The sequence below is a fragment of the Candoia aspera genome, chromosome 4 (assembly GCF_035149785.1).
Source record: "Candoia aspera isolate rCanAsp1 chromosome 4, rCanAsp1.hap2, whole genome shotgun sequence".
Taxonomy (NCBI): domain Eukaryota; kingdom Metazoa; phylum Chordata; class Lepidosauria; order Squamata; family Boidae; genus Candoia; species Candoia aspera.
Genome location: NC_086156.1, coordinates 80769795 through 80788394, shown reverse-complemented (window position 1 = coordinate 80788394; position 18600 = coordinate 80769795). Strand labels below are relative to the sequence as shown.

The 18600-nt window shown below is 39.8% G+C and overlaps 1 protein-coding gene across 1 annotated transcript in view; it reads right to left on the bottom strand.

The window, feature by feature from the left end:
- Positions 1-18600, bottom strand: part of SRCIN1 (SRC kinase signaling inhibitor 1) — a 142140-nt gene that overhangs the window by 26827 nt on the left and 96713 nt on the right. Inside the window, exons 6-14 of the mRNA XM_063302068.1 lie at positions 16633-16725; positions 14691-14734; positions 13656-13834; positions 10446-10621; positions 8347-8477; positions 4821-4968; positions 3959-4268; positions 2122-2380; positions 53-207 (exon numbers count right to left, since the gene is read on the bottom strand). Coding sequence (XP_063158138.1) covers positions 53-207; positions 2122-2380; positions 3959-4268; positions 4821-4968; positions 8347-8477; positions 10446-10621; positions 13656-13834; positions 14691-14734; positions 16633-16725 — 1495 coding nt within the window. The remainder of the gene's footprint in view (positions 1-52; positions 208-2121; positions 2381-3958; positions 4269-4820; positions 4969-8346; positions 8478-10445; positions 10622-13655; positions 13835-14690; positions 14735-16632; positions 16726-18600) is intronic.

The following is an 18600-nucleotide window of genomic DNA, read 5'->3' as shown; positions in this document are numbered from 1 at the left end:
CTATTTGGCATCACTGGACTGTACCTCTTCATTGGGAAAAAGGTCTTTGTACCTTCATGAAACTGGATTCTTTTTTGCTGGTGACAATCACCTCTCCTGTGCGGGTAGTAGTAAGCCCATGAGAAGATGGGAAGCTTCGCCGGGGTGGGGGGGGAGGGGGAGATTTGGAAGGTTTCTCTGTACGATATCTGGGCACCGTCAGTTCATCTAGAAAGATAACGATATTAGTATGAATTGTGCAGTGTATACACCATGACTAATGATTAGTCAGTTTTCAGACCAGTTTTTAAAAAGGAAAACGTGAAATGTGCAGTTTTAAGGGGTGGAGGAACTTGCAGTTTGCCCCCTCCCCAAATAAAATAAAGCCCACTCCAAAACCCCAAACAACTAAACCAGTTATGGGGATTCCTTTTCTGACAAATTATATGAGGCTGCCAGTGTTACAGGGATGATGCTAGAACATGAGACAAATCAGCAGAGGGCTACACTCGCCTCATACTTAATCTGCATTTTTTTCCTGTTTCTGGTAAATAAAGTACTGGTTGAAGGTAAAATATTTCTCAAAGGACTTTCCAAGTTTTTCCACAGAAGGTATAAGTTAGGCCCTCCAACCTGCTGACCTACCTTTTTAAAAGTGTTGTTACTACATAACCCTCCATTCAATTTTCTACAGTTGCCTCTACACTGTATTTCCTGTCATAGCCCCTAAAATGCTCTCAGGAATTGGCAGAAACACATGTGTGACTTACCATCATATGTAATTTGAACTGTTGGACTTTATTTTCACTAGGATCAGGTGTGTACCAGACAGCAGGCTGGGAAGGACAGGGATCAGACTTTGAATGCACAGGCTAAGTGGCAGTCCTGAAAAGGTCATGCTCCAGGCTTCCAAGACAGACAGCTTGTCCAGGAAGGACAGGAAAAATTGGAGTTTGGGGCTTTGCTGCTCTAACTGTTGTTGAAAGTACTAAAACTTAAGCATCTATTAAAGAATTTCATTTTTAATAGAAGTTGATATACATTATTATGGTTTATGGATGATTTTTTAAAATATGTACATAAATTGCATTACTGCAACCTAATTCTAAACAGAAACGTGACCAGCGAATTTAGAATTGGAGTTTAAAAGTGACTATTTTTAAAAACCATTTATTATCAAGAAATGCTATCCATCTCAAAAAGAGTTCTTTATATGGAGTATTATTTTTCCTGGTAGTCTTACCTTCTACTGTATTTCTCAAGGGTTTAAATTTCATTCCAGGTAATTTTTTACAGCAGATTCCTGAACTGGTGATATCAAGGTGATATCTTATTTGAAAGAGTGAAGAGTCATGGCACTACCAAGCTTTATTGTTGTTATGACTTGCCATGTTTTTTTAACTTGGTTGAAATAATGCAGCTTATTAAAAGACACAGTGTATTTTGATTATTAACTATTTTGATATTTCTCACTAGCTTGGTTAACATGGCATATTGTTAGAACCAGTTGTTGCCTAATTTAGATAACACCCCTGCTGTGATGTGTGAACATAAACCAACAATGGCCTATTTACAACAGTAGACCACAGTCCTAAAACAGAGTTTGTTTTGGGGTTATTGATTCCAACAGTAGCTTAGTGGGATCTGAGACTAGAGATAAATGGTTAGATTGTGATATCCTGGTTTATTCTTAGATTCTTTCTGTGCCTAGGCCAAGATTCTCATCAATCCATCCACAATCGTTCAAACCACAAGCCATTAAAATGGAAGGGAAACAAACCAGCAATTGTTCAAAACAATCTTCTACCACCCGTCCGCCCGCCCGCCCATCCATCCATCCATCCATCCATCCATCCATCATTATCAACTATATCTATCACAGTTGTGATCCACTTTCCATTATAAAATAACACAATTATTTACTCATTTATTTTTCAATAGTAGGTATATGGGGACAGCAAAACTGGCACCAGAGCATGAGGCCAGGTAGCTTTTTCTCTCCTGTGGCAAATATGCTTCCAGAGGAGTGATTTTCTTTATGACGGCAATCCAGGAAAGAACAGGTCAAACCCTCTCCTCACATGCCGCAATCCTGCTTGATCCTCTCCCTAGAAGCTGCACACAATTTTGTGCCTGTCTTACCTGATCCCCGGCGACCATTGGGGTCCATTTTGGTTGTGGCCTTTTGTGCATGCTGGGGTTTGGTAGGCTTGTGCTCTGGGGTGGAGGCCACACTTCCGCTGCCACCACTGCTGGAAGTCTGCTTGTGCTTGGCTGCAAACTCCAGATCAGGGATGGCTTTCATCAGCTCGGCTTGGGTCTCTTCCAGCAGCCGGTTAATATCTTTAGCACTGTATTGGGTCAAGGCTGCACGCTTCTCCTCCCAGTCTCGTTCTGCAGCCTGCAAGGTAGGCTTGTATTAACTACTATGTGGCTACAGTACAGCAGGGATCTATATTACATGGCTTATTCTATAGACAAATTCTGGATTTCCAAGGAGAAGTGCTGGGGCTCTTTGTGGGTGGGAAAATAGGAAGGCTGACAATGAATGAAGAACCCTGTCTTTTTTAGGTAGTGACTGAAGAAGGAAAAATTCAACTCTCCATCCTCACCATTCAGCAGTTATTAAGGTCAAAGGCAATCTCTGTCTACTGAGATTATTGCTTTTCCTCTCGGCCCAGCCTATAGTGTACTATGCATATAACAGTAAAATTTCTAACAGTGATTGGCCGGGCTGGATTTTTTGCATACTTTCCCTCTTGCCAGGGAACAATATAAGAATGTGTTTGCAGCCCTGCTTTTGTTAGAGAAGGAGACATTGTCAGTTTGATTGGAATGAAAACTTACTTTGGGCCCTAAGACAGGAGTAGCCTATTATGAACCAAGCTGGGCACTGGGAAGTGCTTCCATAAGGTAGGGAATTAAAGCCATTGATACATTTGAAAATCTATACCAGGAAAAACTGCTGACATACATAGCAATTTGAGGTGGGAAATTTTAGTTGGAGAAATAGTTAAGACCCTCTCCTCTCCCTATTTATACATTCTAAATCATCCTGGTCAAAATGGCTATTCAAGAAAAGGAAAAAAATCATCTTGTTGGTACAAAGAACTGTGTATTTTACTATATGTGTATATAAGGAGTCCAGACAATTCTTCCATATGTGCCAATGATGATGATGGCCAGGCACATTTCAGTCCATGATGAACTGATTGAAATAGAGCTGAATATTGTGAAGTCTACCAAATTATGTATTGCTACATTATTATTTATGGCATATGAAGTTAATTTTGGGAAAAAGTTTTATAATTCCTGTGAAGAATGGGGGGGCAGCGTTGGCTGCAAAAAGTTCTGTTTGATCCACTCCTAGGAATTGTGGAGGAAAATAGTTTCCTTACAAAGATATTTTACTGGGCCATTGAACTCCATCAGGTTTCTGACATACAAGTCTTTTGATATATATGTATGTATATATTGTGTGTGTTTGTGTGTGTGTGTATGGAATGTATAAGCTTATATATTGTGTGTCCCAGTTTTGTGAATTCAGTGTATTATTTTTCTATGTTTCTTAATACATTTTTAGATGTAAGGAGGAATGAAAAACAGAAGAAGATTACAAATGGAAGATACATTTGTCTGACTCTCCTGTAAAAGTCTATGTGGAAGCGCCTATGAACCCAGAATGGAGATGATAATGATGGGGAAGGTGGAAGAACTTGGGGCCAAGAGTGTTGGACAGTTTTATCAGTGGCTGGAAATTATTTCCTGCTAGGACAGCTTTTCTCAACTGATGCCTTCCAAATGGCTCCTATTACAATTCTTATTATTCCTCCCTTTATACATCCAAATGTTTTGGGCTGGTTCTGGAAATCCAGATCAGGCCCTGGACCAGTCCAAGGGCTAGCAGTTACAAAAGGTTCACATGTAGATTCAAGGACACTGCTCTTTTCTGTGCCCAAAGAATATAAATTGCTCTCACCTCCACAGACACTGATCTGTCCATACTCTTCTTGCTGGGAGTCTCAGAGCCTGTCTGGGGCTTGGCAGCAACCATCTCTGAACCCCGGGATAGATTGCTACTTTTGGATGTGTGGCTCTGCCCTTGGCTTTGTCCAAAACTGATTGTGCCCAGGCTATCGGTGGAAGCTGTTAGGTCATGGAGGTTCGTCGGAGGGCTGGTGGGAAGCTCGAAATCCAAGCTTCTGCTGAAGTCACTTTCCAGCTCTACCTTCTTTGGAGATTGGCTGAGAAGATTACTAGAGGAATCCCAGACACCTTCCTCTACTTGCCTACCAGGAAAAGGGCAAGGAGAGTTAAAAGCAGGTCAGGGACTTCAGAAAGAAGCTCACAGGTGCAGCAATATATTAACAATGGCTCTTCTCATGTACTGTGGTTAGTCTGCCTGGAGGGACCATTTTTGAATCTGTGTGCATGTACAGATGAATAGCAACATTAACAGAGTAACTCCTTGGAATCAGTAAGAACAAGAGAAGCTGTGGTCATCAGGAAGAAGCAAACATGGGTGTAATGGTAATAGGGATGATAATGGCAGTAGAAACCCAGCCAGTGATAAGGGGAACTTGGGGGTCAAGACACAAGTCTTAAAATAAGTCTATTACACAGCCCAGAGAATGGGCTGCAGACACTCAATGTATTTCCATCTGCATAGTAAGCATGTCTGGCCCCAGTCAAGAAGCAAGGGACAGAATATAACCCTTAAAATGTGTCCTAGTACATTTGCAAGACAGCCAAGAACATCTTCTAGGAATGCTGATACCCCAGCCAATCAGGTCCCAAGAGAAACGATAGAGCTTCCTCTCACTCAGGAAGGGCTCACTCACTTGCGGACTTCCATCAGGGTGTCAGTCACTGCTTTGCACCGCTTGAATAGGCCATCCAGCCGATGTGGCTCTTCTTTGAGGAACTTCACAGCCTCTACCTCTACACGGAGGACTACACGCATTTTGCTCTGCAGGCTGGGGAAATTAGCTGCAATGCCAGGAATGGACAGAGAAGGAAAGGAGAGGCATGGGAGTCAGAGCAGGCTGAAAGAAAGTTTTATTTGAAGGGAAAGGGAGGCGTGGAGCCAAGTAGGGAAGCAGGAGGGCAGGATGGTGAGGCTCAGCTGAGTGAGTAATGAGGCTTTCCCTGGTTGTATTGTTGCTTGGCAGAGATGAAACAGCATTGTCCCTCTGTCTAAACACCCATCCATTTCCTGAGAGCACAGTCAGTTTTAGCCAAATGAACACTACTGTGTTTTGAGAAATGAGGAGCATAAGGAAGGACTGCAAAGCCACAGCTGTTCTGCTGATGGAGGTCTGTGTGTGTATTGGTGTGTGTGTGTATGTATTCTGTTTCATGACACTATCATATTTAAACAAACATAAATGAAATCTGAAATGTTCATGTATTCTTTTTTTTTAAAGAATAATCAGGTATGATATAGGTTTGGAGAATATATAAGGAAAGAGAAAGTCATTTAGGGTATCAGCAACATAGCTTAACCCCTACTGACAACCATAGTAAATACACACATCTAGCACAGCATAAAGGAAGAAGTGGTCCTGAAATACTAAGGTTACACTCAGGCATATGCCTATCAAGGTTAAACCTTTGGTGGACCATGAATATATCCGTTCCACCTTCCTTTTATTTTGATTTGTCCCCTTAAACGTCAAAAACCTGGCAAAACTGACAAGTACTCTACCAATAAAAGGCCCAGTGAGAAATGTTAGAAATCAAAATGCTGTCAAGCTGCTTTTTGACATTTACAACTCAGAATGTGAAAGGGGAGAGGAAAGTCTTTGGAAACGGTGGAAATGAGACTGACATTTGGATAGTTTACCAAAGGCATAGCTGGCGTTTACATTTCTTGGAAAATCTTGGAATTTTCTATAATCTCTCCCTTCATCCTACTGAAGTTTAGGACATTTGCCACAGTAGAATAAAGTATATTACCCTCTGGATTATTGGGTTGGCTCTATTTTTTAAAAAATAGCACTACAAACCAGTTGCTTGCAGTTGTCTTCAGGCAGCAGATATGTAGAGAAAAATTTGTAATCACATACTATGCAACCTCACAATAACCATACCAGTACAAATACAATAAAAAAGAAAATGGATGTTACTCCTTGTGACAGAATCACAACCAGAGTATTTGACAGTAATTGGGGAATATAAATTAAACATTAGAAGGGAAAAAAAGCTGATGAAAATGAATAGGACAATGATCAATGGGGACTACAAAGCAGTTATCCAAATGAGTGTAAAGGTATCATGATATGGTTCTTAGTTCTTTTACAGAGCACTAACTTCCACATCAGAACCAGAAATGCAGCACCAATCAGGGTTCAGCAGAGGACATGTGGAATTTGGGGGACTGATCTTGCAAGTACAGCTAGTGCAGAGACAAATGGCATAGCTCACTACCTAAGAACTGGAAGTTCAGGAGACCAGATTGATGGGCGTGTCCCAGGATTTGTGTGTCAAAAGAGTCATAAAAGTTCTCCCTTGGAAACCATGATGCTTAGAGATGGGGTTTGAGAGAAAGGCTATATCTTTGGCTTTATGCAATAATATTATCCAGCCCCTGGAAGGGGACAAGGAAAAGATCCAGCCCTTTGGCTAGATGCTGTTGCCTATTTTGTCTTTGCTGCCTGCCTTGAGTCTTGTAAAGATAACACATTCAAAGAACTTTTTCCCCCTTGATGTTTCTCAAGGCAGTGACCAGTACTGATATAATAACAAAAATACAGCTACATGGTATGGTAAGAAAGTTCAACAAGCAGGGTTGGGTGGGAATTATTGAAGTAAATTTAGAGAATGCATAACATATTCCAGTGAGTAACTTATTACATTTCTCTTGATACACTGACCATGCATAGCATTCTGCTAAAGAGTAAGAAGAATGATCCTTATCCTTTACTTTCTTTGATTTCTAACCCAGTACAAAAGCATGATTAAATTCTCACTCCTTTCTTTCCTTCTTCTTTTTTTTGCTCAAAACATCTAAAATAATAAGTTGCAGCAAGATATTATGATGGTCACTTATGATTGTAAACATTTATAATTGAATAATGAAGACTAAATCTACCAACAGTTATTGGCAAGGCTGAGGGCAGGACTTTGGAGCAGAATCCAAGGTCTGGTCCCACTTAAAGAATGAGTAGGAGTCCTCAGAAGCAATGCAGCAGGACTGATTTACCATCTGAAAAAGGGAATCTTGTATGAGGCATTAACTTCAGGAAACTGTCTAATGTACTGCTTACATAGTAACTTAAAATGTCCCCTCAATTTTTAAAGTCAGGACATCTCTGCTTGAGACCAACCACAAATCACAGAGATTGTCTGGGAGGTCCATCCTACCCGACTTGTGAATTCTTGGGGTACCTGCTTTATCACAGTTGGATTATTGGACTTAGCAGGCCTTTAGTCTGAGCCAGCTTCAGAATACATGTGTTATGGCTAATGTCCTAGAAAATCCATAGCTTCCTAGGACTTCTATGGACAGATTGTCCATAATCTATGTAACAAATAATGCAAAGGTCAGAACAACCACCACAAAAATCCCTCAAAAATCTACACTCAGGAGAAATCTTGACTGCATTCAGAATGTATAACTTCCTTATTTCTAAAAAAAGTTTTGAAATGTGTGGGTTGGTGTTTTTGTTTTGATGTTACTTTTTTAAAAACTTAGACATCATTTTAATCTGAAGGTGTCATTAACAAATATAAGGGTAAAGAGCTGTAGAGACATCTGTGGCAAGGAAAATGCAGCTCGAGTCAGCAATTGTTGAATATGGAACATTATATGAATTAACAGAAACACTGGAATGAATCTAAGAGTAAAGAAGAGAAGGCCATTCACCCACCAGTACAAAGTACAATATACACAGATCAACTCACAAGGTGGAAGTTCTCTTCCTAATTCAGTTTTCTATATATATGTAGCACATCAGATTTGAAGGCAAAAAGATCCTTTGGAAAGCTCAGGGGCATGCATGTACCACCTGTCTGCAAGTCCTTAAAGCAGCCATGCCTCTTGCTGGCATCCTGGGGCCGCCATCTGCAACTACCATGCAATCCTAGGAAAAGATGTGCTTGATTTATGAAACTGCAAACAAGTGCTACATGTGCTCCTGCACATGCTCCAAAAGATATTTTTGCCTTCAATTCCAAATCACAGCACAGTCTTAATATATACTATCTATACATTTCTCATTTAATTTGAACATGAGGGCTAGAAGCTTCCTGATTTTTTAAAAGTAGCTGAAATTCTCAGAATTAAATATGGTACCAAATGCTACTGCACAGGATTTCTTGTCCATGGAATAGGCTTCTCTGATCAAAATCCCAGCCCCATCTCACCCTTCAGTTCTGTCAAGGTATCTCCCAACTGTTTAAGCACCAGGGATTTCTCCTCCAGCTCTTGTGTGGAGATGAATCTGTGATTATGCATCAAATCCTTTTGGATCTTTTCTACCGATTTCTCCAAATCACTGCGGATACACAAAGACAACACACTGAGGTCAGGGAAAGGGAAAGGAGAAGAAGTCTGTTGCTGTTCTCTCCAAATGATAGAAGAAGACAGTACATCACATAGGAAGTTAATCTTCTCATGTTTTCCTGATTACCGGCCTTCATCTTCTACTTCTCATCCTTCTCCTCTTTCCAAGGCTTAAACTTGTGATGTAACTTGCATGCAGACTTTTAAATAGCCATTTGCCTAAGAAAAGTAATAAGTAGGACTACTACCTGTCTGAGTGGCATTTATATATGTGTAAATATGTTTGTTAGTATGGTCATAACCAACAAAATTTTAAAAATCCAAGTCTATTGGAATTAATTAGCTTAAACATACTTATCTCTGTATTTATTTTGAGCTGTATATATGGACATTCAATATGTATTATTGCTCTGTATGCGTGTGTATTTAAATAAATAAATAAATAAATAAAAGATCAAGCTAGTGAGCAATAAATCAGCTTTAAAAATCCCCAAAGAGTCAGTACACCATAAACATTACTTGACAGAGTTATTTTGGGATGTAGAAAGCAATCAGGAAGCTACCAAAATAGAACTGCAATGATAATGAAGAACTTCACCTGCTTTCAAATTGGCTGAATCAATCTGAGTCATGACAAAAAATAAACATTTTTAGATGCAATAAATTATGTGCAGACTTGCAACAGTTATTTTCTGTGCCACCTTAAAGAGAAGTGACAATTGACAGAAACTTCAATTATGCCTAGAAAGTATTTTAATTTTAAAAAGTGAGGATTTTCCCCCTAAAATAAGGTGCAGTTTCATTAAAGAGACAGAAAGGTGCAACTTGGAAGGTTAAATCTCTTCAACAGATTTGGAGGTAATTTAGAATCATTATAACATGGTCTCAAGTAACATGTATTTCATAAATTAGAAAAAGACATCATACTGAGAAACTCCCAAAGGTCATCACTATGATTAGGTCCAGGAAGCTATGCAACTTCCTCAGCAGTGTAATAATTGCTTCTCTAAGATAAAAGGGGAATGAGAAAGATAGGGATAGGTGTCACTGTCATAATGTACCTCACATCCAGATACATCCAGTAGTTTCATGTGGATGATAAACCAGATGGGGACAAAAAGGAACTTAAACCATGAGGCAGAATGAGTCCTCCAGAACTATTTACATCAGGAGTGAATCACTCAAGGCCTTTAACCTAATTTAATGCAGCCCTCAGCCTAATTTCAAAAGCTTTTTGAAGTAGTTCAGATATCTGACAAAAGTAATTTGATTCTTTTCCAGCAATCTGTTGAAGGAGCAGAAGGGAAAGGAAAGTGTGTGTGTGTGTAAGAGAGAGAGAGAGAGAGTGAAAGGTGAAGAGAGGAAAAAAATAAGAGAAAATGGCTGCTTCATTCACTTTTTGTGCTACCCCCATCCAATTTTGGCATTCAGTGTACCCCCATGGGAGGGAAGAGTCAAAAAAGTGAAGATGGTGGGCAAAACCACACAATCAAAACCCTTTCCTGTGCATTGCAACTTTTATAAAAAGAGGGCAGGGCTTCACTTGCACAGTTGCAGCTTGTGGTTATGTATGTTGCCATAATGCACACCTCTGCACCAGTAGTTGTTTATGGTTAAAAGAAAGAAATATTTTTAATTCCTAAATTCTTTCTCAGCCTCTTTTTCCAAACCAAACAAGTGATTCCCACTATGACTGGTGCATACTTGAAGGGCAAGATATACATTTTCAAACCAACCAACCTATGTTTTGCTTGTTTCAGCAGGGCAAATCTTTAATCCAATGGTGCATTATGGAGTTAAGTTATATCACTCACAGAACACCTAACCTTGAAATGTCATTCCCAGCCCAGCCAGAAAAAGAGCATGCAAGAACTCCCCCATGACCCCATAGACTATGACAAATCAATCCTTCTATTTAGCCCTGCCCTAGATAAACATGGACATTGTTACAGAATCTCACTTAAGCTGCTGAGTTATGAGCTCTTCCTCGTTGAGGTAGCGGAGGCGTTCCTCTTCAACCAGAGTGCGCTGCCGTTGTAAGGGATCCTCCTGCTTGCGCATGGTGTCTGTCACCCGCACGCTGATTTCAGTCTCTGTTCGCCGCAACATGGTCTTCACTGTCTCCTGGTTCTGAAGCTGAAATGGATGGGAGGGGGAAGAAATCAGGGTGCAACAGGAAGGTAAGCAGATGCAGCTCAACTGCTTCATTCATCAGAGCCACAGTGCACTGGATTCTGGGAGAAATGGGTTGAGTCTGTATCTAGAGACTTTCCTGCAACACATCTGAGACTTTCCTGAATCATCAAGTGTCTTCTCCAAGTGATTCTGGCTTTACTTCAATGGTACTTGCTCTGACCTAGCAAACAGAACTGTTCTTGCACACGAATTTGCCACACTAAAATTTTTTTGTGCATAGGAGGAGTGCTTAGCACATAGGAGTCCTCATGTGCTCCAAGCTAGCATGTGTGGCATTTTCTTGTGGGACCAGCAGAGTGTGTTTGTGTGTGTGCCTTTGTGCAGCCCCCTGTTATTCTCAGAGTTTGCTGTTGTTTAGGATGAGGCTTCCTGAATGATAACTTTCCATGGTCATAGCTGAGACATAAAAAAGAAAAAAAATCTGGAAAAGTAGAAACCAGATAAAGCAACTGCCCCTGTTTCTTCCATAGACAGCCAGAATTTATCAAGCATTGGTATAGGACGAAATTGCTAGCATTTATGAACTGTGGGATTTGGTTTGCTGATGCACATCTACTTCCCTTCAGGAACACCATGCAGACATAGTCAGTCCGGCATGAAATTTTCTTTCCTGAACAGATGCTGAATATGGATAAAATAATTCACTGGCATGACACACATATACAATTTCTTCTTTCCAACAGGGTTTGCACAAAAGGGATACCCAATCACTGAAATAATCAAGAAGGGTTTATATGTATCTGCATTTACAGGGCCCTCCAGTTGCTGTATTTCCCCCAAACAATGTAAAACTAGTGGTAAAGGGGCCAGTGAATGGTGAATTGGGCCTAAGTGTACACCTAAAACTCAGAACACAAATTAATATTTGTCTCACATGTAGAAGCACACAAGATGTATACAGTACATGCATATTTATTTTCTGTCTATGGTCAGTGAATGTATGTTTCTTCAAAGGCTTAGAATTTTGTTTTTGTAATTCAGACATGCATGCTGCCATTGGAGGGAAATCCAGCCTTATTACTGTACTGTTATATATAAAATACTGCAACTGAAATCAAGGAGGACCTGACATCCTCTACTGTCTAGCATTTCATCTTCTTTTATAGTCACACTGAAATTGGATTGGAACACTGTATACATAATTAGAATGGTTTCAGATTTCTATGAGACTAATTTGGATTCTAAATTAAGAATGGTTAAACACAAATATTTTAAAAATATATAATATATCCTAGTGCTATCTTCTAACATTAATAATGCTTCTGAATTGGCAATCAAGGATTTTTTTTCTCTCTCTCTCTCTTCTGCAGAGCTTGGAGGCTTGATTTCTTTTACTTATATTTGCAAAGTAATGAAAGAACAAACCAGTTGGTCAAAATTGATCTTATAGAAATACGCATTTCTATACAGATGACATATAGAATTTTACGTGCCCTGACCAATGGATTAGGAATCCCTTGCCGTTGGCCATGCTAGCTGGTTCTGATCGGGTTGGAAGTCATAAACATTGAGAGGATGCCAGATCTTCTATCTTTGGTGTACCCTCTGTTGAACAAATTCTCCATAGCCCAAATCCTCCGGTGGAATGATGTTTCTGCATGTGATTGACACTACAGAGGACATTCATGCAAATCTGGACATGGTGGGTGTTCCAAGTTTCAAAGCATCTGGGAGAAATGAGGGGGTGTGAGCCATTTGCCTTTCCACCTCTCTGCACTGTTTGCTGCTTTCCAGTTTCCAACAAGCTGTCACTGTTAATTATCTCTGGAGTTAAGCAACTCAGAGAAAAACACAGGCACTTCCCACAGTTGGGGAGGAAAGATCAGATTGCTGGCTTTGGATGCACAGCTACCATCTGCCCTTTCATTTGGTGCCACAGACTCCAGATTAATATCACCTGGCACCAAGAACAGTTTGTTTTAGTGAGCACGACTAATGAGAATAAACGTCAACAGAAAAAAGAAACAAAATCAAGAGTGAAAAGATAGCAAGGCAGACTCTTGTGGTAGGATGGGGGAAGCAGAAGGCTTCCTTTTCATGGTGTCTGAAGGACAGAGAAAGATTTTAGGATTAAACCCCACCTTACCACTAAGTTAAATGAAGCCCAAATAGAAATTGAAAAATAACAAGCTGGATTCAAATAACTGATCCATCTGGCCCATATTTGTCAGTATAAATCGGCAACAACGCTCCAAAGTTTTAGAGGGAATCTTTTCCAGTCATAGTTGATGTCAGGGATTAAACTAAGACCTTCTGTCCGCAATGCATCTGTGGTAATGCTGAAGTACAGATCTTCTCCATACCACATTTAATTTGCATTCCTCCTTGGTTCTTTGAGCCCCTTCTTTTCTTCCTCTAACAATGGAAAATCACAGGGAAAGGTTAATTTTTTAGAGGGAGTCAAAACGTGTGTGTGCATGAAGGGAGGAAGGACAGTACTGAAACTGAGTATCTATGACTGCTGAATTATTGCTTCTCCCTATGAAAGAAATCTGAGACACATTTACTTTTCGCACTGGAAAGTCAACTTTAAAATCAATCCACTTCTTACAAATTTAGCCAGAAACTATTTTTTTTTATTTAAAGAAGAAACAGATTCCAGTTTAGGTCTTTCAATTTTGTGTTATCTGAAGGATAAGATTACGTCAAATAATAAAATTTTATTTCCAAGTGCCTCTCCAAATTCTGCATCAAGTGAAGCTAAATTCTCAGATCTGTATATATTAAGTAATTTGAGCAAATTTGCAATGCATCTGATTCACCTAATTTATTTGGTAAATAACAACTGGGCATCAGATTCAGCCACTCCTCTGGTTTCTGAAATTTCAGTATGCTTGCTTTCCAAACACATCATTTTTAATGCATGAAGAAAAGCTTCAACTCTTCCCTCATGGAACCAACATAATATTCTGAAAATTTCCCCCCTCCATTGCAAGGAGAGCCAAAATGCAACCTTCCTTCCAACTCAGGTTACCTGCAGCTTCTTCAGTTGATGTAGCTGGTTGCGGAGGTCACTGGCATTCTGCTGCAAGTCATGGAGATGCAGCTGCATGTGCAGACGAGTGATAGCAGTAGTCTGCCCAGCTGGTGTACCAGTAGTGGATGGGGGTGGAGGTCCAGGAACTGGGGTCCCTACATTGCTCTTGCTTGGGACTGAAACAGAAAAAATACTGGAGGTGCAATGGCTTTTATAATCCACAGAGATTGAAAAAAAGACTAGGATTATATGTCATTAAGAACCTTTATCAAACTTGCAATACAGAACATAGTTTCTCTCATTTTCAGTTCAAAGCATTATAGAGTTTTCATCAAAGAGAAGACAGCATCTTGAGCAATATCTTCTACATGAATAAAGTACAGCAGTGAGCACTGGTTTCAGTTTTTACCGCAAATTGGTGTGGACAATGTTATTCTTTCAGCAACTCCAGGAGTGCAGAGTTGTGCTAACGTTAGCATTGGCTTCTCTTCATTTATCTATTGCTTCTCTTTCAAATCTGCATGTAGAAGGGGCCTGGTAATTATGCCGAAACTATTCTCACCTCAGTTTAGCTTTGTAACAAAGCCAATTTATTTTAAAGGTAAGAATCACTTCCCTCACTTTGAACTGTATTTGCAACATCATGCACCAAATCTGTTTGGCTACATGGCATCATCAAGAAATCAGATCAAGACTGAAGGCTAATTCCTGCTTGCATGTTGTTCCAGACAGCCAAAAAAAGTGGAAGAACAACAGTGAATATGAGAAGAGCATGCAGCTCCTATAACTATAAAGCAAAAAAAGAAAGGACAAAATGGAAGGATGAGAGATTTTCATGAAAACTTCCTATTCCAAAAGTCCACTTATCAAGATAAAAATACTTTTAGCATATTTGTCATTGTTCCAGATACAACAGCAACTACGAATTGGACTTTATACTTCTTGTTTGGCTGCTCCCCTGATGAACCTAAAATGATTTCCTTCTCTTGTGATAAGTCAGGGTTGAGGATGGGACTTCAGATGCTCACTTACGTGCTGATGGAGGTGTTCCTTCATTGGTCCCTTCTGTTCTCTCACTGTAATAATGAACAAGACATAGATATTCAAAAGGCATTTTTAGGCTTAATATGTTTGGATGGAGGTAAAAATTGTTATACTGTAATAATGTGTGATTTGTGTATATGGTTAATAGTGAAGTCTATTTGCATTCATAAGATTCCAGACTGTCAGCCAGACATAGGATACACGTTTATTCTTCTCAGAGAATTTACATCTTTAGGAGGGAGACATGTATGCCCTGGGCCACAGATAAAATAAAAAAATATTATTTATTTATTAACTAGATTTATAAGGCTACCCAACTCAAACAATGTGACTCTGGGCACATACAAAGCTTTTCCCCAAGAGATAGAAAAGTTGAAAGCTGGGTACTGGGGCTAAGAAGATGAAATAATTAACATATACTACTGAGCCTTTGATTAAAGGTTGGAATCTACGAGAAGCTGAAAAAATCCAGGGAAGCAAGCAGAGGGCTTTTGCTTCAGAAAACTGTATCTCAAGAAAAGGTAAATAAGTCTAGCAGCAGAAAACTATGTTAGGTTTTATCTTTATTTTTTCTGTATAGTGCTATTTAAGCTTTGCTGACTTTTGTTTTTTTCAGCCTTTTATTCTCATTGCAGGGGGTGCACAAAGAGCAAAATTTTTCTTTATACTTTTCCTGGAAACTGTATATTAATTTGGAATTTTCTGTCACATAACTTGACAGAAGATTTATGGTGGACAAGCAACAATGTGATCTGTCTTTCATTTTCTTTTTTTATGTTATCCCATAAGCTCTGTAACACCTCTTATTCATCCTGAATATCTGCATTTTAATAACGTTAAAAAGTAAGGTTTACATTTTATTTGTTTTTAAAAAAATAATGTTTGATTTTATTAATATCTTGTGAGATTGATCTATCTCCCAAAAAGGGGCAGGAGGGCATATGCTATTATGCCACACTGGGAGGTTGCACTATAGCAATGATTTCATATCCCATCTGTCAGCCCTATAAAGTAGACCAGACTAAGAAACAGACACCATGTAGACCTAAAGCTACTTTTATGAGAACAGCTATAGTAACAGAATCTTGCAAGTCTAAATGTACTTCCCTTCCTCCCTCTTTCCTTCAAGGCCATCCTCTATACTCACTATACTACCCCACAGTCATTTTTACTTTTTAAGCACCAGCAAGGCAGCATGGATCGGTAGTGTCCTATCTCTTTAACAGATTGAAGTTTGGGGAGGATGACAGGTGAGGGGCCCACTGGAAGACAGGTAGTAGAGCAAGATCTACCAAGCCATTATCCCAATTAAGTACAAGGTAATTGATTGTAATGGTATTTCATAAGGTATTGAGGCAATGAAGGAAGTGGTATCCTTGATAGTGGTTCTCTGAAACATCGAGGATTATATAATGTGGGGGAATGAGTTTGGAGATAGATAATTTTGCAGTAGTGGAAATACTGCTCTACCAGGTGCTTTCTCCCATACTTCACAGGAACAGAAACTCTATGGACTAAGAGGCTGAGTTGGGCAAGTCTGGCTGAAAGTTATTGCTTTAAGATCACCTGAAAGTAGGGTGGCCACTTGCAAAAAATCCATGGTTCTTGCACTTAAAATAAGTTCTCTTGCATCTTGCCACTTCACCTACCACATTACATGGCTGAGCACAGATTTGGTATCTGATCTCCCTGGCCCAAGTCCAGCACTCTAACCTTTATATCATAGTCATTTCCATTCTCTTTTTAACCCATTGCAAAAGCAACCTGGCCAGTTTGATTGGATTGTTGGAAATGTATCTCTAGTCTGGTAATAGCATTCTGCTTTGCATTTATCAGGACAAGGACCTAATCCAGAGAAAAGTTCACCATCTCTGTCATTGTCAAGGGAAGAGCAGCAAAGACATGCAGTTTTACCCACCCAATCTCTTACCTAGGGTTCTCTCCATCTGAGCTTCTCATTAAAGCACTCTGTACCAATCCTGTGAGGCTGGCAATCTGTTTTTCCATCGCTTCCATGCGCTCCCTTAATGAAAAGAAAGAGGGAGAGGGACCATGCATATAAAAAGGCCCAAACAAGGCACTAGGACAAGTATATGCTTTTTCATTACTGCCTAGTATTATGGCAGTATGAGTAAACATAAGAATATATTTATTTGTATTCAATTTTGAAACAGCAGTGCTGCCCATCTCTCAGTTTGATAATCCAGGCTTGCTTGTGACAATATGAAGAAGCCAAAAGTATAAAATCACCAAAGCAAGAAAAAAATATTAGCAAAAAAACAATATAATATCCCAGATAAAACAGCAGGAAGATTACATTTTAAAAAGCACCTGAGGGAAGTCAATATAACTTTCTGAAGCTCTGTAGAAAGCAACATCTTCACACTATGGTGAAAACTGAGAAGCAACTGAGAAAAACAGGCTACCTGAGGACATAGGAAATGTAAGAGCCGAACAGCCCAGTGGAATCAGAGCACAAATCCATAAAGACCTTACAGATACTTCTGGGAAGCTTACAACCTGGCATGAAGGCAGCTGCATAAAGTATTTTCTCCTTGCCTGATGCCCTTCAGATGTGTTGAGTAACACGTCCTGTAATTCCAGGTTAGTGTGGGGAGCATATCTTTAGAAGTGTACCCTGATGACAGCAGGGTTGGAAATTTTGGCTTGAAGGGGAGAGGAGCTATTACTTTAGCAAGTCAAATTTTAAATGGCAGTATTCCCCTTACACAGGGTGGTACATGACAGTCCAATCCACTGTGTCTCACCCTGTTCCCCCACCTCACCCTGTATGTCAGGTAATGTGCTATTGGAAAAAGTGTCACACACACGGCATGCTTGTCTCAGTGATTCTGTAGCCTTTGTTTCACTCCATTTACAGCTGATTAAGGACATGATGAACAAGCCTACTTTCTCAGTGACAAGAAGTCACCCAGGAAGGTGCAGGTCAATTAGTGTGAGCAACTGTTATGCTAGTAAAACCCAGGCATCCTGTACCTTTGTTGGTCAAAGTGAGGTGATATGCCTTTCCCTTTCGGGGCCATGCTCCAAGACTTGACTTTGAAAAGGGAAGGGTAGAAATGAAATGAAATGAAATGGCATGAAACCAAATACAGTGCTAAGTGTGGTTTTGTGTTTTGGCCTCTCTCACTCACTCTCTCCAAATGTCCATCCCAAAGGGTCTCTTCAGTCAGCCTTCCTTCAAGTTTCTGCATTGAGGAGCGATTTCTCACACATACTTTCCACTACATTAACTTCTGACAGGACTACGCTTCTGGTTTCTTTGACCTCTCCTGTTTGCCTTTCACTCCCCCTTCCCTTTGCTGTTTCTAATCATTTCTTTCTTTCTACCTTTCTGTTATCCTAATGAGCTCTGTTCTTACGTTTCCCCTGACAACTCAAGTCAGCTGAGAAACCATCCTCAGCTAGTGGAGATGTGGGCACAGGAAGATTAATTGTGAGATAAGGCACACAATCTTGTGCTATCTAATTGATTGCAATATGTCTTTCATCAGACCCTTGAAAATTATGGGTAAGGGAGGCAGACACAAGTTAAAAATGGGGAGAAAGAAGAATAGATTAACTGCTAATACCATAGCAGTTGGACGACGGGTTGTTATTCCAACTACTTAGGATGAAAGCAGCTGCTTCCTCAGCCCTTCAGTGCTACTGAGACCACAACAAACTGAAATTAAAAATGGAGGTTTCACAAAACATGTAATACCACACCATTTTGGGGGTCATCAACCTTTTGGGAGCAGTGGCCACATTTGAAATTTTTAATGGCTGCCAATCATAAAACACCCTTCTTTCATATTGTAGAAGATAAATAAAGTATTGGGTTGCAGCCACCCCCAATTTATTTTTTGAAATAAAAATTCAGGAGGAAACATAGGCT